General features: G+C 33.3%; 1 protein-coding gene across 1 annotated transcript in view; it reads left to right on the plus strand.

Annotated features, from left to right (window-relative positions):
* Positions 1–24532, plus strand: part of LOC124359507 (protein C12orf4 homolog) — a 31388-nt gene extending 6856 nt beyond the window's left edge. The window contains exons 3-11 of the mRNA XM_046812299.1: positions 1021–1202; positions 1921–2127; positions 6542–6724; positions 14458–14573; positions 15795–15961; positions 17114–17231; positions 18926–19044; positions 21417–21542; positions 24200–24532. Of these exons, the coding sequence (XP_046668255.1) occupies positions 1021–1202; positions 1921–2127; positions 6542–6724; positions 14458–14573; positions 15795–15961; positions 17114–17231; positions 18926–19044; positions 21417–21542; positions 24200–24352 (1371 nt within the window). The 3' untranslated portion in view covers positions 24353–24532. The remainder of the gene's footprint in view (positions 1–1020; positions 1203–1920; positions 2128–6541; positions 6725–14457; positions 14574–15794; positions 15962–17113; positions 17232–18925; positions 19045–21416; positions 21543–24199) is intronic.
* Positions 24533–24756: the final 224 nt, after the last annotated feature.

Below are 24756 nucleotides of genomic sequence, written 5' to 3' on the forward strand. Positions count from 1 at the left end.
ATCACAATGAGATAGAATGCACTGAGAAAATGTTGAGTGATAAACTTCTACTGGGATAAAATGTTTCTTGTTATTTAGGAAAAGTATAATTTAAAGAAGTTGATAATTTAAAAATAGAATGTATAACAGGCAGATAAGTGCACGAGTTTGTAGATATCTACATCATATAAAAAAGATGTCATCAAACAGCCGAACAGACAGTGGTCGTGTTGAAGGCATGACACATCCTAGCGTATGGCGGTAGCTAGCTGGCCCCACCCAGGAGCAATACACATTAATTGCACACCACACTTCTGACAAGTAGTAGATGTGATTAGAATAACAGTATTGTCTTTTAAAACTTTGGGGGATGGCAGGGTAGTTCCCAAAATATAGATAATAGACAATATGCTTTGTTAACAATATCATCAAGACATGGTACAGAGTCAGACAGTTTTTACAAGTGAATTCTATCATTAATAATGAGAGGTTTAATTAAGATTCATCATTCCATGAGAAGAACTCATCGAGTGTGTAGTATGTGTGGTCTGCAGTCTTGCAGCCAACACTGTAGGTTTCTCTTTATAGATCCTGGGTTGCCTTTCAGTTGATCTGGTAGCTTGTTGAAGATAATTTACAAAGGGTTCATGTAAATGATCTGGGTTGAGTAGGCAAGTATTTAAAATTTGTATGTATTCAAACAAACATATTTTGTGCTTATTGTCTTGTCCTTTGAGGGCGGAAAAGTTCTCTAGAGACTCTTATTGAAATGGTCCCTATTACTTTTTTTCTCTCTATCAGTTAACTAGTGGTTTTATGTGAATATATACTGTCTCAAACACCCAGCAACATTTTCTTAGTCAAATAAATTGAATATTCCATCTCAAAATTGATATGTTATAATAAAACAATGGCAAATGGCATTAATCCTGTTATCCATTCAAATGATCAATCATTAATAATATATTTTAAACAAACAATAGTGATGTGTGTTAAACACGGTTTCAAACCAATATGCGTAAACTGTGCAATATTTTTCAGAACACTGTTGAATTTGGAGAAAAATCAGGAGCAAATGATGCAGAGGTTTTTTCTGCCGTGTATCATAAGTTGGTTCACTCGCCGGCCCTGGAAATGATTCTTCAGCAAGAACATTCGTATGCGATAGCAGTGTCTGAGATAGTTGCAGAGCGGGACAAGCAAGTTACTCACCTGACAGACACGTAATTTGACATACTTGATTTTTCTTTAGTGTAGAGTCTTAAGAAATATTTAATTGAGTTTATCACACATACAAAAGATATCAATATGAAAGGAAAAGTTTCATTTGTATATAGAAAAATGAATTGTTGAAATACAAGATTTAAATAGAAAACTTTAATGATAGATATAAGTAATATAATCATTAATGACTAATAAATAAATATAAGGAGATTTATGGGAAAAAATTATTAAATTAAACCTGCAATGCGTAGAACACTATCAAAACTAGTTATAACTAAATCTCCAATTATATATATATTGTTATATGGTACATTTTCAAAGGTTTTTGTGAAAATAAAATAAAATTCCAAAGTTTAATTTACATACCACTCTGCATGTGTTTGCAGTTTTCAGTTTAATAATTAATTATTTTATATTCCTTTTGAATTACTATTATGATTTTCCAGATTTCTAGATCTCTAGATCATGTCAGATAATCACTAACTCAAAAACAAGTTTTATTGTACTCCTTGATTTAATATTGATTAATCTGTAAACTTTCACTTTAAATAATTTAAACTGTTAGTATAATTTACTTAAATGTTATCTACTCCTTAGGATAGATTTTTAAAATGTAATTACAACAAAAATTATGAATACTTGGTAGTTCTCTCTATTATTGAACACGCTGGTTGTAAAGTAGTAAATTTAATGTTTGAATGTATGATGGATGATTAGACAGACAGAAGAGATGTGTCGAGCTGTAGATGCTGTGAATGTGACAAGCACTGAAGCAGAGATCAACGAGCTGGCAGGAAGGCATCTCGAACAGCAGAGTCTAATACATGCTCAGTGGGACAGTCAAGTGGATGCGATCAAAGAGGCACAGCGTAGGCACTACAGGCAGTGGCTTATGGACAAACAAACATCTGCCTCTACACCACTGTAAGATACTAATTACAAACTGTTATCATTTAAAGCAACTTGTTCACAAAGCACATAATATTCACAGGATGGTATTGAATGTACTAGAAATACTATGCCTAAAATGAAAATAATTCTCCATCTCAAATTACTGACGAACTTTCGGTTGTGGGTATTTAATTTAATTGCCCCACGTTGATGGCGCCATATAACGAAGATCAGGTTGTGGAGTGTTGATTTTAACCCTTTTAGGACCAGACCAAAATTTGACATGTGCAAAGAAAATTTTTGCGTTTTTCTGGCCATGCTCCAAGAACTGTGCACATTAAAAATGTGTGATTTTTCAAGCGTTTGAGAGAAAAATCATATCTTCAGAACTAATTACTGTACAGATTTGTTTTTAGGCTTAAAATGTTTATAATTAAATTGTTCATTGTGAAAAAATAAATTTAAGTCATTATATAGCAAAAAACAATTTGATTTATCTTTTTATCAAATAAAAAAAAGAAAAAAAAAATTGAGTTTGATCTTCAAGAACTACCAAAAATAAGAATAAACTATGTATGGGAAATGGTATTTATTAGTTCTACATATAATTCTCTATAACTGTACAAAATTTGAAAGCCCTGGAATAAAAAATAAAAAGTTTGTAAATGAATTAAAGTTTTCTGTAACACTGGTTAAAACACACTTTTCAGCATTAGCCTAACATACAAAACCTTATAGGCTACTAAGGATATTATTCGGTACTTTGGGATTATACCGACCACACCAGTATGAAGAACACAAAAATATACATTTATAGAAACAGACATGATAGAACGAAAAAACAACTCTTTTATTACAAACTTACAACAATTATCAATAATTGTTAATGGGGTCAGATTCCGTTATATGCCCCCAACGCTTAAACTTTTTTCAATGAACTTAGAACGTTATAAAACGATGTAGTTGAGTAACAGAACTAACATTCCATCAATCAACAAGCGTTTCCAGGTATTGTGATCGGTATTGTTGTCACTGTTATCTTATCTTTCTCGAGAATCCCGATTACGGCAGGCCGTGCGGCATCACATGATTATTTAAGTTTTTTGCACAGTACATAAAAACAAGTTGTGTGTGTTTTTTTCAATAAAGAGTTTAGTTTTTGTGTTTGTAGAAATGTAGGGGTAAAACACGGAAGTACAACAAAGCGACGCACCAGCTGAAAGGGCGGCGAGACTCTGCAATCACGTTATCTACTAGACCGCTTGACTTTGACCTCTATCTGAGGATGGGGAGGGGTTTGCGAAAAGACAATTCCTGTTTTATATTGACAAAATTTGTTCTACGCTAATCTAGTAATCAGTAGAAGCAAAATGTCAAATAACGATTCATGTCTGGGTGTGGTCGGTATAATCCCAAAGTACCCTGACAACATTACGATGCAACATGGCCGTAAAATATTTTTTTTCACCAAGCTGATGATTCCAAAGACGTTTAAAATTTGATATCATAGTAAGAAACATACAGGGAATAGAAAAATAGTATATTTATTCCATATAGAAGATTAAAATATCTCTTAAAAAATATGAAAAGTCCGCCGGCGATAAATCAGACGGCTGGTCCTTTTCGCATAGTACACCGCCGGCGATAAATCAGACGGTTGGTCCTTAAAGGGTTAATTTGCCTAACGTGATTTCAGCCATGTGATGAAGTTCAAAATGTGTTAGATTGATTATGTGTCCCACATTGTAGTTGTAATTCAAAGTACTTGATGTATTAGGTTACAGTGTATTGCCCAAGGTTGGCAATGCCACATGACAAAGTTCTAAATGTGAGGTTACTCTACTTGAGCAATAATCAAACAAATGTCCAGTTTAAGTTGTCCATTTCTAACATGAAAGTATAGAACCACATTACATGTTGTAGTTCAATTCACAATAAAGTTGAGATAACTGGAGCATGTGGTCACTATCATGTATTTAAAATCAATGTCATTGAGTTTGTCGATAATTTCTGTCAACTGCAAATTATTTTTTGTACTTATTTTTATTATAGATCAATTTATAATATGATTGAAAAGTAATTTCAATGATGTCCAGTCCCTAAAACACTGTACTCAACAATATATCATATCAAGGTTAATAACTTGTCTCGTTTCACTTCAAATTTTTATATTTGGAAATTTAAAATCTTTTCATTCACCAATCTCACTTGCCTTGACTTGTAATAAAATTTAAAAAAATTTAGGAGAACACATGCTTCTTTTACTGAGAGATAAATGCACGTCCTTTTATATTCTGCTGTGACCAGAAGAAGAAAGAGGCTAAGAAATCTGCCAGAATTGTCCGGGGGTCACATTACTGGGATCAATAAACCGGAAGACTTCAGCCTCCAACCCAAACTAATGAGGTTTTACTTTGGTGTTAGTTATTATAGCCAATAGATTTCAAATTCCTTCATTGACTATCGTAATCAAATAGCTCGAATTGATTTCAGTATGAAATTAAATTAACCTTTGTTTTATTAATTATTTTAGACTTACATTTGATGAAAAATATAACATCTGTTTTGCTTTATCAGCTATTTCTGGTACATGTCAATTTCCGCTTACTGATCTTGCCGCGAACCATTTGAAATTTAAATTTGACCGGTATTGATCTGCTACATTACAGACAAAATATGTTATACTGCCAATGCTTGTTTTGGGTTTCCCTTTGTCTGCAAAACTTTTTTTTGTGTGTGGTTTTTTTATGATAATTATGCGTCACACTACATCTCCCACTGCTACCACTTCGAAAACGTGAACTGGATTTTGGACTTAAAGATGTTTCTTTAGTCTATAATATACTTTAAAATAATAAATTAATAAAAAGGGTATATGATTACAATGCAATATTTTTATTAAAATAAACTGACACTACTGAGTATAGAAGGACCTGTCAAAACGTAATAAAAGAGTTATCACACAGATGAATAGACTGGCAGACGAACTGCCTTTTTACTTTATGACTCTGAAATCAAGAGAGTTCCTCTTTGAACCAAGAGGAACCAAGTTTCAAGTCTCTTGGACTTTTTTATTCAGAGTTATTGCACAGAGAGGCGAGTAGACTACGATTTTGCCTTTTGATCCCAAAATAATTCAGTTGTTGCTTGGACCAAGACAAATTAATGTACTAAGTTTTAAATTTGTAGGACCTTTCTATCAAGAGTTTAAGATAGGAACATTTTGTTTTATAACAAAAGTAATGCAGTCCCAAATTTGCATGGTTCATTCATTGTTTATTGCTGATGTTTACAGGTATATAAATAGTATACAAAAATTTATTACAAAAACACATATTAACACGCTAATGCTATCCTGCACATGTTATTGTAAACTCAACTGTTAATTCAAATTGGTCACACTGCTACAATCTATGTAGAGATATATGGAAGTGTTACAGTATCAAACAAAAATTAAGATCATTGTTATATTCTAAGTTACCTAATACATAAGCTCACACAATCTACGAGATATTATAACTTTTATGAAACATGATAAAAATCAATATGCTCTAACAAGCTGACCTTATCATTCTCATAAGGTCCGGCCACCAATGGATGACATCTCGTCAGTGATCTACCAATCATGGTTTAAGGATAATCATAAAATATCTATTGTATTTAATGGTTTTATGTGAGATTTAATAATCAATCAATCTGTACTGCCAAAAACACAGTATGTGTACAGACAAGTGTCACTATAATCCTAATTGTAAAGATAGGTATTTAATTATTATTTTATTTTATACTGTTTTCAGCTTCCAAAAAATCCATACTAAAAGGCAAGTATAAATAGTTTTAAAATAAAATGACATCAAACTAAATATTTTAAAATTCAACAAAAATTAAACAATTTAATAGATCTAAAAATAATAATTAAGTAACAACTAAATGTAATATCAATAATCACTACAAGTTTTATAATAAACAAGTAAAATTTAATATTAGCTACAAATAAATACAGGCACACAAAAATGCTTGCACTGTATTAACTACCAAAATTAAGAAAATAATTCAATTGAACATAGATAACTGATTCAATTTATTTTTTCTATGCTTACCATGTTTTTTTAAGAGGTATTTAACTTTATTAGGCTGAAAGTTAAAAACTCTTAAATGTTTTACTGTATAAGCTAAAATTTAGTAATAATATTATTTCTGTTGTATATATCAAGTGACAGTGAGTTAAATTATGATATTTAAGCTCTTATTGGCTATTTTTATGTTAAGTAAACAATGAAGCATGAGTTCTGCCAAAACGGTTAAAATCTATAAATTGATGAAAATTGGCTGACACTTAGAGTCTCTATGAGTTCCAGCTATTATTCTAATGGCCATATTTTGTAGAACAAAAATATTAGATTTTGTGTTGGCTATAAAGTTCTATATAATAAATGTTTTTCAACAGAAACTCTCCGCTCTCTGCAGAAGCTAATAGAACTTTCAGCGACTTGGTATCAGATGCCCAAGGTCCTGTCATGCAGGAGAGCTTCACCATACATCTTGGTTCCCAGATGAAACAGATGCACAATATTCGTTTATTGTGTACAGATGTCCTCGATTTCTGTCAGTTACGCAGGAATAATTCTGGGTATGCCCGTAGTGATTATCACTTTTCACCTATCAGTTTTAATAAATATTTTATGTTTTCACACACTTTCTGAATTTATACATAAATATTACAAGAAAATGGTTTCTTGTTATAGCTACAAATGATAAGTATCAGTTTTAACTAGCATTATTAGCAAGCTGTTCTTTAAATATGCTTAAGGTAACATTAAAAAATTATTCATCTAAGTGAAATGAATTTAAAAAATATAAAAAGAAAGAACCAAACAATATTTTTGTAATAATTCTAAATTGATAGTTATTAATTTTGTTTCTCATAGGGTTTGTTTGTATCTTTGTGTTGTATTAGCTGCATTTAGTTATTAAAGCATTATTTCTAATTATTAAATTTCACTCCTCTGAATTCGTTATTTTTTTAATTGCTGGTAATAAATTAATGAGGGACTAGTAGAGAATGACAATTAATTAGAATAAGTGTAAAACTTAGATTACAACTAACCATCTGAAGGTCGTAGGCATGCAGGCACATCATACACAATGGCTTGCTAGTGGGCCCATTGGTGTGTAGTTATATCCTAGCACAAGAGATTGGTGAAACCAGTGTAGATTTAATACTGTATAGATTATTGCAGTGTATCAAATTTGGAATTGTTCGTGAAGACAAGTATTTTCGTTGTATAGATGGATTTTTTCTTTCTTTATGGTCACTCTGTTATAAGGGATATTTTAAGTTTTCACCAGCTGTTTTTGTATTTAAATATTATTCAGTTGTCGAAGTGGGGTCTCCGAGCAATGTTGTCCAACTCTTAGTATTTTTACAAGATGTGTATTAGATAGATAGTACAGGACTAAAATGTACAGTATTTACCCTATGGATAGAATTAATACTTCGGTTCATTGAATAATATAATATGTTCGATAGTTTAATAAGAGCCGCAACCCAGTTTTTTGAGTACATTACAATTTTAACTGGATTTTTACCAGGCCTGATAAGAAGAAAATAGTGGATAAGGTACAAGTAACGCTAAGAAGGGCGCGTTTGCGTCCGATATGTAATGACAGAATGAGCTGAGGGCTGAGCGGTAGGACAAATTATTTATTGATAAGTGGCATTGTGTGGTACCTCCCTACCACTCATGTCTGTCGTGGCTAGTATCGAGTGTTCCACATATGTACAATACAAACACTAAACTTTTAAGTTGCCATTTGATCCAGCGATCACCGTCCACCGCTTGCCCCTTGTACCAGTAATATGCCTTGATTAGTCTATTGCCTTGATTGCTCCTCACACACGGTCAGATTGGTCTTCTGATTACATACGTTAAAAGTAAGAAATTGGCTTTATGTTATGATATTACGGTCACATCCAAACCTTGACTGAACTGTGTTTGCACTGGCAAAAATCGAGTCTAAACGGTGCAAGAGTTCTTGTGAGTGCTGCTGCAACCAGTGTTGGACAGTTCTTTGCAAGAACTGGAGATCAGTGTCGGTTATTAAAATTCCAATTATAAATATTGACTCTCGGAACAACCAGTGATACAACTGTAGCAAGTACTTGCAACAGTTCTCGGGAGTAAAATTGGTTATTTTATTCACATTTTACGATATTAGTTTTACAACTTTTCTCGCAAATTTATTTGCCAGTGAAAAGCAGATTATGTTATGCCAAGTCTACAGATGGCAGAGTGGGATTGGTTGAACGACGGCTAGAAATCCCATCATTTCACTGATCAACTATTGATCAACATGAATGACACGCACACGTGACGATCAGTTGGACGATTCGAACTGTTCAAACCAAATAGTTCACATGTATAAGAAGTGATTTTGTTTTGTAGTCCATGACCATAATCTAATGAACACGTTGTTATGAACCGTAGCCTTTGTGTTGTATTTACTTTGTAATTATGTTGTCATGATGGAGTAATTCTATTCTTGCATTATCGTAAAGGCTAATACAAAATATTTACGAGCTAGTAGTTGATAACATTAATTGTGCTCGTATTCTGGGTGCAACTGTAGAAGGTACTGTTCTGTACTATGTACTTATTCTACAGATTGCAAACTAACCACACTTTGGTAACTTCCATAGCAGGTAACTCATTGATGCATTCTTCACTGAATAGGCTTCACTAAATCTCAGGTAATTATGATTGTAATTATAACTGTACAAAATCACATTTTTTCATCATTTCTGTGATCATTACTCAATCAATACAGTTGGAAAAAGACAGCACAAAATGAGCTGGTGATCAGTAGGAGGGTTAAAAGTCCGATATTTTAATTTTAATTTAGTTTTCTTTTCAACAGAATGTTTTTAAAGGTACCTAATAGTAAAATGTTAATCATACAATAACGTAAACAAACCAAAAAAGTATTTTATAAACTATGTTTGAAATTATATTAATCTCTCATTTCTGCAAAAGATTTTCATGCTTGTTATAACGACTTGGATTGTAGATATTAATATTCCAGAGTATTAATATTTAAATTATCAATAATACAGCCAAGACGATTTAAAATATTTTTTGATTAGTAAGCTCCTAGTGAATATTAAGTACAATGTATTACTAAATTTGTTAACTATTAAATATTATCTGGTTTGTCTAAAATAAAAATCACAGTTCTAAATAAAAACAATGGATTTATTTTAAACTGGCAAATTAATAAGTTCAACGTTTCAGAATTTTTATCACTCTATTTTCCACAAAGAATTGACAAACCTTTTAGTAAATTTAAAAATTCCTTTGGCAAGAAATAAAAATATTAATCAAATATATCAAACTAAAAATCAGAGCTCTCTTCTAAAATAAAAATGAAATACCACTTGGAAATAACTAAAATAAAAATGTTCACTTCTAAGTTCACTCAAAATTCAAAATAAAAATTTATTTTGAATTTTTATTTTATTTTATTTTATTATATTTTATTTCTCTTTCCATATTTGAACCTTAATTTTCAAGTCTCTTCAATTCAGATTACAACTCTCTCTAACAATTATTAAAGTTCAATTAATTACCAATTAACAATTCACTATAAAACAGTTCCAATTAAATATTAATAAATTACCAAATCTCAATTAAAGTTATTAACTAAGTTCAAATTTAATTCACTTTTCTTGCAAGTATGAACCAAATGTAACTTGTATGATTTTATTATGCTCTATTGTTCCTCAAGAATAAGTTATTCAGATTGCTCTGTAGTTTCTATGAATTTAATTTTTTCCTCAAAATCTCTCGTGGAAGAAAAAAATTAAGAAACACGACGCACTGTAATCAACTTAATCCAGGGGCGGCCCGTGATATACGCGAACTACGCGGCCGCGGGTGGCGCCGCGAGGAGAGGGGGCGCCGTGGGGGGCGCTGTGCACGTGCGCCCTGCACTGACTAATGCACCGCTACCCGATACACACGCCCCACCCCTTACGCGAGTGACATGGAACCGTCCGCATGACTCATATGTCTATTTCTGTTCGCCAGTCTGAGTCTCGCAGTTACGTTTACGGTCACTGTTAGCGCCGCTTCGCAAGCACACCCTCGCCGTGACAGCTGTCTGTCTTACTATTTTATATAATTACATTGATGTGCGTTGTACTGTAGTAAGTTGTAAAATTAATGCCGTTTTTAATTAACACGAAATGTCGAGCAAGAAAAAAACATCTGGAGCATTTAACCGCAAAAGAAAGTTGCAGCAATCTAAAGAAGATGAAAAGCAGTGTAAAGCACTGCAAAGGTTTTTAACAAAATCCACCATTATGTGCGAGTGCATCAATAAAGCGTAGAGACAACCGAATTAGATCATGATGTTGACAATAATTTACCAATAACTGAATCTGAGGGTTCTGCCTGGACCGTCAACCAGTCAATTCCATAGTTATCTAGCTACAGAAACACCATTTCCACCATCCAATATTGATTGTGACGATTCTGTAGCCGCCACCAAAGTTGTGGATGATGATTTATTAGTTGATACAGTGATGTCATCGTCATCTTCATCTACGTCTGTTGTTACGCATAGTCAACAAGTCATTGAAATTGTAAGTTGACTTTATTTAACTTACTTAGCATTTTTTAGGATAAATAGGTCCAGCAATAACATCGGCCAACTTAGTTGGATTATTAAACAAAAAACACACAAATGTTTAAGCCCTTATTTGACTTTTATTTAAACCAATTTTTATTTTATACCACCATAACATAGATAGGTGTAAAAGATGTTTTAAAAAATGTTTTACTATATTTTAGTTAAACCTAAATAGGAAGGCCTATTTATTATAGACTATAATAAAAATATAGATATAAATATTGCATTAAATATTTGAAATCCTGAAAAGGGTAATTTAACAGAGTTATCACACATCATACATCTCTTGCGATTACACCACTGATGCCAAACTATAATGTTTTGTTTTGTCTTCCAGGAACCGAACAAGGACACAAACACATTACCTGTGATTTCAAATGATTGTGGGAAGTGGCCACCCAAAATAAATGACGAGGTACGGAAAGTGCTTGTTGAACGAGGGCCTCAGCAAGTCACTGACAAAGAGGTTTCCTGCGGACAGTAAAGGTAGGAGATTTTCTTCAAATCATTACACAAGGAAGCTGTGGCAACGGAGAAAACAAGTTCACAGAAATTGGTGTACTATACTTCAATATCGAAAAAATGCAGCATTTTTTTGTTTTCCTTGCAAACTGTTTGGAAACACGAATTCTCTTCTTGCTAGTGACCAAGGGTATTCTGACTGGCAAAACCTACACAAGACTTTGACCAGTCACGAGAAATCCTCTGCTCATGTTAAAAACTGTACGTTTTGGTGTGAGCTCTCTGTATGTTTACGATTAAACAAAACTATTGATGAAGAACATGAAAGACTTATCCATGCTGAAACTGAACATTGGCACCAAGTCCTGAAACAATTACTGTGTATAGTACAGTTTTTGGGGACACAGGGGTTGGCCTTTCGAGGGAAAAAGGATGTTCTTTTTGAACGTAACAACGGAAACTTTTTAAAATTGGTAGAACACATAGCAAAGTTTGATGTTTTTTATGGCTGAACATGTGAGAAGGATCAAATCAAAAGAAACACACGTTCATTATTTGAGCAAAAATATCCAGAGCGAGTTCATTCTGTTCTTGTCAGCCAAGAATCCAAGATAAAATCTTGCAAGACCTACAGCAAGCCACATATTATTCGATAATATTAGACTGCACTCCTGACGTTAGCCATACTGAGCAAATGACGTTTGTGATAAGATTTGTGAAGATTACTGAAAATGAAGATGTGGTAATTAAAGAACATTTTTTAGGTTTCATTCCTATTAAAGATTCATCAGGTGAAGGTCTCACAGAAGCATTATTGAAAGAACTAAAGGAACGAGGGAATTCCTTTAAAAAACATGAGGGGTCAGGGCTATGATAATGGTTCGGCAATGAAGGGAAAGCATGTTGGAGTTCAGAAGAGGATCCTTGATCTAAATCCTAGAGCATTTTATGTTCCATGTGGAAACCACTCCCTGAACTTGGTAATTAACGATGCAGCTCTGTCTTGCAATAGTGCAGTAGACTGTTTCAGCACCATACAAGAAATATATAACTTTTTTTCTAGTTCTACTCAAAGATGGAGTATTTTGCTGAAAAACGTTTCGAGGTCTAACAGTCCAAACCACTCTGCAACACTAGGTGGGAAAGTAGAATTGAGGCATTATTACCCTTGAGGTACCATATTGAAGAAGTATATGATGCATTATATGAAGCTTCTCAAGACAAGAACCTTGATGCATTTGGTAGACATACTGCCGTAAGGACTAGTAAAAAAACTGCAAAGCTTCAAGTTTCTGTGTTGTATTGTAACTTGGCATGAGATCCTGTAATAAAACAAACATGGTTAGTAAAACTGTTGCAAAAGGTCACAAATGATCTTCAAAGTTCAATAGATCTTCTTAAGAGTGTAAAATCATTTTTGGAAACTATGAGATCTGAAGAAGGACTAAACAGCGTCATTACTGATGCAAAGGAACTTGCAGAAAAAATTGATGTTGCAGGTGACTTTGAACAAGAAAAAAACAGTTAGACCAAGAAGAGTTAAAAAAACAATTTTCTTACGAGAGTGAAGATGAAGCTGCAAGTTCTGGTAAAGATTTGTTTAAAGTAAATTTCTTCTTTGTTGTGCTTGATAGAGCAATATCCTCGTTAAAGGAGAGATTTGAACTGATGGAAAACCATAGTGAAGGTTTTAAATTTCTCTATGATTATTGCTAGCTTAGTAAAAGCATGGAGTGAATCAGAGTTAAAGAAAGCCTGCAAACACCTTGAAACAGTTTTGAGCGGTGGTGATGGAGATGACAAACCAAAAGAATATGACATTAACGGAGATGAGCTGTTTGATGAGCTTCAAATCTTTGGACCAATGCTGCCCCCTACAAGTCACCCAGCTGGAGCGTTGTCCTTTTATAACCAAACGTGGTTATGTGGATACTTTTCCAAATATTTTTTGTAGCATTGAGAATCTTGTTAACCGCTGCCAGTATCCGTGGCCCAGTGGCGAAAGAAGTTTTTCCAAATTAAAACTGATAAAAACTTACCTACGATCAAATTTGAGCCAAGAACACTTAAGTGGTCTAGCAACCTTGGCGATTGAAAATGATGCCCTAAATGAAATGGAAACGGACATTCTACTGCAAGAGTTTTCAAAATTAAAAAGCCAGACGAATTCATTTTTAATTGCAACATTGAGTATCTTAATTGTAATTATTAGGCTATTATTTTTTAATTTTGAATTGTCTGTAATACAACCTGACATTTAACAATGACTTGTACACACAATATTGATTGTAGACGATTTGTGTTTTTCCATCATACATCACATAAACTTAAACTTAATAATGTAATGTATCGTAATTGTAGTCTACAATGTGTCACTGTATTTGTAAATGAACATTGGTAAATAAAACATAAACTCTGGTTTGTCAGCTATTTTTTTTTTCTCCTAATTTGTTCCCTTTGTTTTACTATTTAGGTACAAGGTATGTGACATTTACCGTTCTACGGTTGTAGTGTGTGACGGTTTATCGGGGGGGGGGGGGGGGGGGGGGCGCCAAAACTACTGTTTGCTTACACTATAAAATTAGCTAGGGCCGGCCCTGACTTAATCACAAAAATAACCAAAAGAAGGGTGAAAATTATGAGCGGGCGCTTAAATACTTCCCTTTCCAATCAACTTTGCAGGACATCCACGGTGTTCTCTCATTGGTCCAGCTGTATCAAACAAGGAGAACAATACTCGCAACAAGACAAGTTCTAATCAATTCAAGGCAGTCAACCTGCCTTCCTAACAATTTAAAACTACCAGTACTAACTTGCCAAAGGATTACATGTTCGTTTTTACCCTGACATTTCACAATCTAATCTAAAATTAAATCCCAATATTTCGATCCCAAAATTTAATTTAATTTAAGTTTTAATTAATAAATATAAACCAATGTAACTTGAAAAAGGTTACACCTGTATAAAGGAATTAATTTTATTTTTTTTTTTTATTAAATTATAAAAAATTTTTGTAGCTCTACACTTGAAGGAAATTAAAAATTGTTGCAAGATCCAATCCCATGTTTTACTATCAGTACTTTCACTGGTTTTTCTGTATTAACATAAATTGATGTTTTAAAATAATGTAATAATAAATGAAAGTAAAACAGTTAATACTTGTATTATGAACTATTATTATTGCAGTACTAACAAGGTAATACATTGCAGGACACAACCTCAGAGGTTACAAACTGCCTTGGGACTATACTCCAATGATCTGTGTGGTCTGGTTCTACTCACCGATACTCAGCTTGGCAGTTACTCTGCTTCTGGTATATCAAAAGGTATAGCAGTTTTTGTCATTCTCTGTTTAACTACAAACATCAGCCTCATAATTTATACATTATAATTAAATAATTAATTGTTAAAAATACAGGGAATCCTTAACAGTATCATGTGTCTCTGATGTCAAAACGATGTAAAGGTTCATTTTAAGCTTCTTCATCACCGACTTTCTTGGGATCTCTTTAGGAAAACATGACTCCAGATTACTGGAGTCAAGTCTAAAACAGCGTCAGATACAAGACACTGCAATAAAAGGAAGGTGAGCTGGTGCTAAACTCAACATTCAAATTGAATCAACCCTTTCTACCATACGAGTAGCTATGTTATATATAGAAAACTCAGTTGCTTGACCGTCCTTATAGATCGTGTCAGAAACATCGTAGTGCACTCAATTGTGCACCTAATGAGGCAATGAGACTGCCACTTCACCTATTTATAGATGTCTCTGATGACGAAACGATGCAAAGGTTCATGTTGAGCTTCCTCTTTGCCAACTTTCTTTGGATCTCTTCAGATGAACATGACTTCACATTCCAGGAATCCAGTCTGAGACAGCGTCAGTTAGCAGATGCTTCAATAAAAGGAAGGTGAACTGGAGCTAAACTCAACATTCAAAACAATGTTATGGCGTACCACAGAACACACTGTGTCTTATGTTGCGCTGTAAACATTGTACTTGTAACTGGTGCCAGGTGTGTCGGTTACAATAGTGGACTACCACCACACAGCTACTCTGTGCATACTAAGGTTAATGTTTTCTCCTATTTTACACGGGAAAAAACTTACTTATTGCAACTTCAACTTGACGTTTAAATCGTTTATTTATTTTGAATAGTTTTTAAGTAACGCTTGTCCAAAATTCTGGCTGTCTTTTTCGGAAACCGTGTGTAGTTTTGTATGTTTCTAGAGTTGCATATAAATCCATACTTCATCAGATAAGACAAGAGCATTGAGCAGTGGGGCAGAGCCCAGGATAGAATAATAATCATATTTGTCATCATATTGGAGCTAACGAGCTGCTAACCTCGTACCATTAATACAGACCTAACATTTTAAGTAGAAATGAGTTGTTATATAGTTATATAGTAAGTATATAGCCTTTGTTAACTTTCAGCCAAATCCCGTGAAGAGACATGCACTGTCATCAAGGATGTTAGTCATCATAATTAGGTTATATTACTAAACTCATTCAAAAGTAAAATTAATTGTAACCTTTACAGATTTTATAAATGTGTGTCAGAGCAGTACAGAGTTCCATTTTAGCGATATAGATGATCAGCTAGAGCGTGTCAAGGAGGCTGTGAAGGAAGGAGTTGCTTGGAGAAAGAACCATATAATGAGGGACTCAACACATCACTTCCTCAATTTGACATCATCTGAACAGCAGGTAAGAGTATATTGACTATGGTGTATTCGATAAAGTAGTGGTTTACAGACATTTACCTTTGCTAAGTGTAAAATTGAAATTAATAACACTTGTTTTAAGTACTTAAATGAGATCAAATATTGATATGCACAAAATTCCCATAAAGGATGGGAGTTCCATGTTTAGCACATTCATCATGTGAGACTGACAGAAGGTGAGGAGATAATCTAGTTGCTTTAAGGTAACTCTAGGTAAAAATATTCTAAAATACATCAGGGTCATTCCATGTTAATTCAACCATGTGATTACTACAGGATGGGAAGACTGGGAATAATCCAGGAATTAACACACCAGGAATCTCCCTGTACAATTTTGAAAATCTCTAGCACAATTTTTCTGTGGCATACATGATAATCGGTCAGACAATTGGAACTCTCCAAACCAAATCGTGCAGTCCAATTGTTGCATGTGTAACACAAAATCGGTAGTGTGTGAGACTGGTAGTTGGTGAAATCTGAGTAAATTTCGCTGTAAGATGACTATCCCAGTTAGTGTGTTATACTACTATAGAGGACAACTGTAACACAGGATCTGTATTTTGTGAGACTGTCAGTTACGAGTGTATTCTGAGTAAGTTTTGCCAGAAGACAACTATCCCAGTCAGTGTGTTATACAACTGTAGAGGACAATTTTGTAACACATTATCTGTATTTTGTGACACTGGCAGTTACGAGTGTATTCTGAGTAAGTTTTGCCAGAATACGACTATCCCAGTCAGTGTGTTATACAACTGTAGAGGACAACTGTAACACAGGATCTGTATTTTGTGAGACTGGCAGTTACGAGTGTATTCTGAGTAAGTTTTGCCGGCAGACGACTATCCCAGTCAATGTGTTAAAATTGGTTACTTAAAGTTTTTCTTATATCACCGTGTTTGTCTCTTTAAGACTTTTATACTAGTTGATCTAGGTTTATATTTTCTCTGCAGGACACCAATTTTAAGCTTGAATATTCCTTTAGTACCATCTTGATTTTACTTTCTTATTGGTATTGATAATGTGATACGTAAAATGCATTTATACACAATAATATTGTTAGTCATGGTTGTTGTCATTTGGCCTACACTTTTAATTTATGAAATCTCATTAACAATTCTATTTTGTTGATGACCAGTCGAGAAGGAGTGGGACCAAATACCTGCAGACAGGAGATGTGTACTTAACTCACCATTCAAACCTTGCCGAGGTGCATGTAGTCTTCCATATGGTTGTCGATGACTCTCTCAGATCAAGTGAGTAATCTGGTCTTTTATTGTTCGTTGTTTGTATAATATAGGCTATATAGTAAAAGTATATGGAGTTCATTGAGAAAAGTGTATGTGTTTCAATTAGTAAATTAATTTAATTTGTTCTGATTACAAAGGTAGGACAATATTTAGTTCTGGAATGATTCATTGCTACTTTGGAATTGTCGTAATTTCAAACTGAAATCTTTGGATTAAAGTTAATAAAAATAAAAATTACCATTACTATCTTTAATCTATTTTCAAGTATTTTTTGACAGCATGGATTTTAGAAACTTTTCAGTTGATAAATCATTGTTGCAACATTGATAACCGGTGTACGTGAACACTCTAGTTGTGTTGTGTTTGTGACAACAGAGTGAACACCATCAAGTTTCACCTATCCTTCGCTTACTCCCCCTTACTAAGAGTTGAGATAAAGAGAGAGAGAGTGTTGCAAGGAAAATGAAAATGTAAACAACACTAAAAATTGCAGTTGACAACTCTTTTTGGTCATTTCTAGTGCCTGATCACTCGTTATCCAACAGACTGATAATTGGTTAATCTCTGTCACCAATTCGGCTGGCTTCAAATCTTAAAAAATAATGGTTTATCTACTAATTATGGTTCAAAGTCAAATGTTCATAGTTCTTCCAAAATAATATGGAAATATAACAATCACTTGACTGTATACCAACTCGTTATCCAAAGTGGTTGACTTTTTCTGTTGTAGTAAAAAAGCAATTATGAATTTGAGGAGTTCCTGTCTATAACCTAGTTTTAAACTTTAGCCCCATGTTAAAAGTGGAGCCTCAGAAATGCGGCCAGCAGTTGACAGCCCCTCTTAATTCTGCTGTAGGATGGGCTCAACTCAACTACATATCTCTGAACACTAGTAAAACAGCAGTTACCTGTATTTATAAAACGAATCTTTTGTTATGAGATTAATAGTTGTAAGGATTAAAGAAAACCACATCCATCAAGCATGATCTTGGTGTTCTCAGAGATTCCAAGTTGATCTTCTCTGAACATGTAAGCAGTGTTGTTACAAAGTTAGGATAAACTTGGGTCTTATGATATGAATTGCTCGATTTTTCGTATATTATATATGATTATTATTTGATATTTCATATATCCTTGATATAGAGCCGCTTTGATTATGTCATTGTTTTCTGGAGGCTATTTTCAATGTTACACAGATTGAGGCTGTTCTTTTATGGATGGACTAGAGTATGTGTAAAAAAGGTTTCATCCCTGATCCCTTTAGTTATTCTACTTTGGTACACATATTTTTATTTTTTCTATACAGCTCTGCTAAAGAGATTAGTGGGGGACTTGAATAAAAAAGTTAAAATTAAAAAATCCTTTTGATAATGGGAACCCAAATATACTGCTTATCACAAGCCATAAAACATTGTTTTCCTGCAATAATTAATACATACTTACTCTCCGTCCCCAATATACTTTATACATATGTATAAGAAAAAAGTAGAGGTTAAAAACTAATATATTTAATCAAAATAATACATACAGATATAAGTACACCAATAATAACATGAATATAACACACTTCTACTAACAGCCAGTATAACCCAAAATAATTACTTATTAAGAGCACTTTTATAAATAACAATGTAATTTGAATTGTGCAGTTTACAATGGTCAAGGATGTTAATGAATTTGAGTGTGTGTATTTTTTACAGATGATATAAATTCTAGACATCCCACAATTCTGGGTCTGCGCAACATCCTCAAGACAGCCTGTAGCAGTGACATTACAACTCTCACTGTACCAGTTTTGTTGACCCACGAAATGTCGGAGGTACCACTCTATGGGAGCTATAACTCTCTAGAATTTCCTACTATATTGGCCCAATAAGATCACTATTTCTTTTTACTATAGTTTGTTTTGTTTTATTATTTAGAAATTTAATATTTAGTATAGATGTATAATAATGTTTTTTTGTCAACATTAAACCTGGGAACAGTTACACTTATATCACACAATTGAAATTGGCTTTGAAAACTAAACTGTCTGTATGTTGAAAAGGGAGGAGGATTCAATATTATGGGCTATACCATCATTCATTTGGTTAATTTAATGTCTTTTTATTGTCACAGTAAATTTTTTACAGTCGAAAATGTAATGATAAAAATACTTGAGAGAAAAACTTTTTAATCTTCTAAAAAAACGTGTTCTTTTTCTATGTAACCAACCTAATTCTAATACATTGTTTTAATCGTCTCTTGTCACTTTTCAAACATAAACACCAGACCATCTTCCTCTAGCTCCTTATATCGCGTCTTCATAGCTTTGATGACCTTGTATTCGTTCATGAATTTCTGTCTTATGTGTGAAATTTTGAGTTCAGAGAATAACCAGAAGCCACGAGGAGCAACATCTGGACTGTAAAGTGGGAGGGTGGGGTACAGTTTTGATGTCCCACCAGGTCTTGACACATGGAGATACAATGTCTAGATATTTCAATTGATGGCTCATTTTCAATTATGGATGATGATTTATGCATGTGACACATGTCTAGTTGATGCCTAGTGACACAGGAGCAAACCATTGTATCTCCAGGTCTTGACATTGTATCTCCATGTGTCAAGACCTGGAGATACAATGGTTTGCTCCTGTGTCACTAGGCATCAACTAGACATGTGTCACATGCATAAATCATCATCCATAATTGAAAATGAGCCATCAATTGAAATATCTAGACATGTAGCAAGCTCTCTTTAATGGTTTTTGTGAATCTTATTGAACAATAGCAGCATCTGTATCTTGTAGAACCTTTATGCTAGACATTAAAGGTCACCCCCACACAGCTTTTCAGTGATTCTCGTAGGGCATTTTATACCACTTGTAGGAGTTCACCTTGTTCATAACATCTTTTAATGTACGCCTTATACAATCATTTATACCCCCGTCTTTATGGTTTTTCCGGAGCTCCACTAAAAAACTCATATTACATTTATCTAACTTTTTTCAATGCTGAATTTAGTAGGCAAATATCTAAAACATGATATGTGAATCATCACATATGTCCGCTTATTATTTTCACATACTTTTGAAAACATACGAAGAACAGAAATGGGGTAAAGGTTCTTCAATCAGGCTTAATTCTTTTTTAAAAATTCGTGATACTTCAGCATATTTGAGATTATCACCACTAAAGAGGAAATGAATCGTGCAATCATCCTGAATGAAGTACATTACAAATTTATTCTATTCCATCTAGTAGTGTTTTTGTTCTTTAGTTTCAATTTTGTTAAAACAATTCTTTTTGCTTGACTTAACCGCTTAACAACTTTGGCTAAGTTAATTTGTCAGTAACTTATGATTAAAAAAGAGCAGCTAACGAGTTAATTCATCATGTTTTATTTTGATCTGTGATGTGTGACGAGTTGGCTAGTGGAAAAAAAGTGAAATAAATAACAGTACATAGTTTACTATTTTGCCACTAGGTGGTATGGGCATGCTGATTGGCTACGTCGTGATATGAAGTATGCTCAAAGCATAACATGCATGAAGAATCACGTACCCAGTGCAGTAATTGCGGTGTAGGTTTGTGCGCGGCTCCTTGCTTTAAAGTTTACCATACTAAAAACAAGTACTAAAACCAGCATTCAGAAATGAGTGTGTGTAAATATATGTACTAACGTTTGAAAAAGTGTTTATCTCCATTTTTATTAATTAAAAAGACCTAAGATTCAATGAAGATCAGTCAAAATTGTTGATTTTGTGCTAATTTGTAGTTTAAAAATAGTTATTCTTTCTTTTGTTTGTTAAAGTAACCGATAACATATAAATTTTTTTTATTGTAAAATTTTGTTCATTTTTAATAAGCCATTAAGGGGTTAAAGAAGTAGATTGGATACAAAATCTTATATTGGGATAAAACTAGAAAATCAAGAGCATTGGCTGATAGGAAAATCAACCTTTAATATTACAAAACTTGTAAAAAAAAGGTTTTTAAACCTTCAGAATCAGTTTATCGTTACTACTACCTAAAAAGTAACGTAGTATCTGTATCTGTTATTTTTCTCCTAATAAAATTAGCTAAGTGGTTTTAAGCTTTCCTACATTTTCAACACTTTTCATGAGAGCACACTGGGCCACCATTATTCATCCTGTTACACGTATAGCTTGACAATTTTACAGTTCTGAACACTAATGAAATTTTGTAGGAGATGACAGTAGCCTGGTGCAATAAACGTGCAGAGTTGGTGTTCAAATGTGTCAAGGGTTTTATGATAGAAATGGCTTCTTGGGGAGGATCTGACTTAAAGAATCTTCAATTTCTTGTTCCTAAGGTAGGTGATAAATCTATTTTGTACTCATCTGAAAACTTTTGGAAAATGTATAAACAATTTAAATTCCTGTTAGTACTATTAGTCTTAACTTACTCTTGTTTATATTGTAGAAAGGGAATAAGCAGTCAAGTACAGTGTCCAGTTTTCTATTTATTTAACCAAATATTTTCACTTAGGAGTCACTTGTATGGTTGAACACATTGTCATATGTTTGGGTGAGTTGCTCTTTCATGACTGTACACTACTAAACAAGACTATAATAGTATGTTGTAAAAACATAATGCAAATAATGTTCTTTTAGGTAGAAAATCTAATCCTCTTATTGCAATGTGTTTGACTGACTAAACAAATATCTATGTATCATTACGATTATGGGCACGGTTTTTAATTTATATGTACGAAGATTGTCATTGACAGTTTAAAAAATATGGTAACGTCAATTTTGTTGTTGGGCCCATCAGGCAGAAGGTGATAAGAGTTCCATAGCCAAAACCACTTTCTACACAGGTATTCTAGATGTCTCATGGTTGGAGAGATTAAAACAAAAAATCAGCATGAACGTTCTATAGAAAAATGTTAACTGAGAATACCTTGTAAGTGGCTTTGGAGCACAGGAGGTGGGCCCCACCACTAAAATAATTTGTAGGTGGGCCCCACCACTAAAATAATCTTGGATGTCCTGGTTATCTATCCATGGATCATATCTAATATATGTATAGACACTCTATGAATGAATTTTGACCCAGTATAGTTGTTCAACACCCTTGACGAAGAAATGTCTCGGTTAGAACACCTGTTAACCAGGTTCATGAATTCTTTGGAAGAAATCTATACTATTATATAAAAATGTTATTGTGTTTATTTGTGTGTTATTTGATCATGTAAAAACTACTGGGCTGATTGTACTGAAATTTTACATGGATATTCTTATGGTCCCTAGTGAACATGTAGGCCTATTTTGATTTAGGAAATTACATCATAAGTATGTTAACTGAAAAGTAAAGGACATTGACTTTGTTCTTTGTTTAGACTTAAGGATTTCTTCACACTGGTCTAAAATAGTTGTTGGCACGAAAATCATTGGAGCTAAATAAAATATCATAAAATCTTGGAGAGAAACTTCAAAGCTACTTATAAAAAAACAGTTTCATTCTCTAACTTCAGGGCCCAATCTTTAAACTTAAAACTTATAATGGGTCAAGAGATTGGAATATCTTTCAGTGACCCTCAGGATTGTTTGCAATGCCATTTAAAAAAATATGCTTATAGTGTCATTGTTTTTCAAGATGAAATTGTGTGCCAAGTCACGGGTATTTGCAAGTAAACAATATAAAAATCTGTAAATCAATTAAGAGAAGAGCTTTTTTTCATTGTTCAATAGAGAGAAAGATTGATGAAGACTTACTATTACTGTTAAATAAGATGTTTTACTAAAATCTGTTACTTTCTGTGAATACAATTTATTAGTGATAAAAAGGCGAAGTCCCAAAATGAATTAACCCACTTGTGCTACAGTATACTCTTAGTCAGATTGTGGAGCCTGAAATCCGAAGTACGAGTTAACTCGTATTTCACTAAGGCGTATTTCACTATTTGTAAATAATGTGTTATTTCAATAAGTTTTTTTTTTTTTTTTACAGCAATTTAAAAGTATTAAAACGTAATTAATTATACAGTATGTTTATTTTTTATTAATGCATAAAAAATAAAATTAGTAACTGACATGTTGTTTTTATCAGCTGTTCAGTTCCTCCTGTATGCCAGGGATTGTCAAGAGGCTTCATAATTTTATAGATCAAATTCTTCCAGAAACTTTTGTGGCCAGGAGATTCAACTGGCCATAATTCTTAGAGGGTAAGAATACAAATCGAAAGTATCCAGTTTTAAAGCTGCTGGAGAGCAGAAGCACCCAGTAATCAGTGTCAGGTTGTGGAATCTAAAAGCTTCCACAACCTTAGACAGGGTGGCCACACGCCTGGGAAAACCGGGAATAAGCCGGGAATTTTTTTAAGAACCGGGAAAATTTCAAAAATAAGTTTTCCATCTCCAAGAACTTATAAAATCAAGACATAATTTGACAGCTTCTTGAATCAAGAACTGATTAATCACGAAACATCGTATTTTACGAGAAGTTCTACTCCTGTGCCGTGGGAAGCCTCCGCCCCCCCGCCCCAAAAAAAACGTAACAATGCATTGGACAATTAAAATCGGCCGACTGATCGTTTCTAACTTCGGCACTTAACGAGTTGTACGCTTTAAGCGGCAACATGGCAGAGCGGTAGTAACCGCGAAACAAACGGGTTTTTTTTTGTACTTAAGTATTATTCAGTCGCTGAAATGGGGTCTCCGGATGAAGTTGTCCAACTCTTATTCTTTTTACATGAAATTAATATCTCCACATTTATATCACTGGATAAAAGTTAGCAGCTTAGATGTGCTGGATGGATTGTCTTTTATTTAAAGATCAAGGGTATTACCCAAATGTGCTATAGGGATTATGGTTCTTTAAATTTGCTTTACATATATGTGTTTTTCAAGTAAAAAACTCTTCAACAAACATTCTAACTTTTCATAGTGGTTCAAAAGAAGTTAGTAATGTTCCACGAAGAAGTTTATTATTAGGTGAAAAATAAATTAAAGTATTGTTTCTTTTTCAGGGTATTTCAGAAGATGTATTCGCCAATTTGGCTGCAATGTTACCAAGTATTTTTCGGGTTTCAAATCCTCTAGTCTTCAAAGTTACTCCTTCGCCACAGCCTCCTAGCTCAAAGCAAAGTAAAACTGATAAAAATAACAAATCGAATAAATGAAATAGTTGAATGTAAATTATTATTTATATTTGTATTTAATATAATTATGATATAATTTTGCGTGAGTATATGTGTATATATATATAAGTATATATATATATATATATATGTATGTATGTAAGAAATACTTTACTGTCATTACACTTGATATTAAACATTTATTTACAGTTATATTTGATATACTGTATGTTCAGTTATTAACATCCTTGCCCTACTTTTATTTTGCAATTCTTAAAATTTCATATTTTATTCATCCAACATAGTAAGAATTTTAGTGTTAATCTTCATAAATTTGAAGAGACGTTGGATGATAGTAAAAATCACATTTAAACGGTTGGTATATACAAAATATATTAAGATTAAAAAAGGAGTGTATCTGACAACGTTATCATGTTGTGTGGGAT

This window comes from Homalodisca vitripennis, chromosome 4 (genome assembly GCF_021130785.1).
Source record: "Homalodisca vitripennis isolate AUS2020 chromosome 4, UT_GWSS_2.1, whole genome shotgun sequence".
Taxonomy (NCBI): domain Eukaryota; kingdom Metazoa; phylum Arthropoda; class Insecta; order Hemiptera; family Cicadellidae; genus Homalodisca; species Homalodisca vitripennis.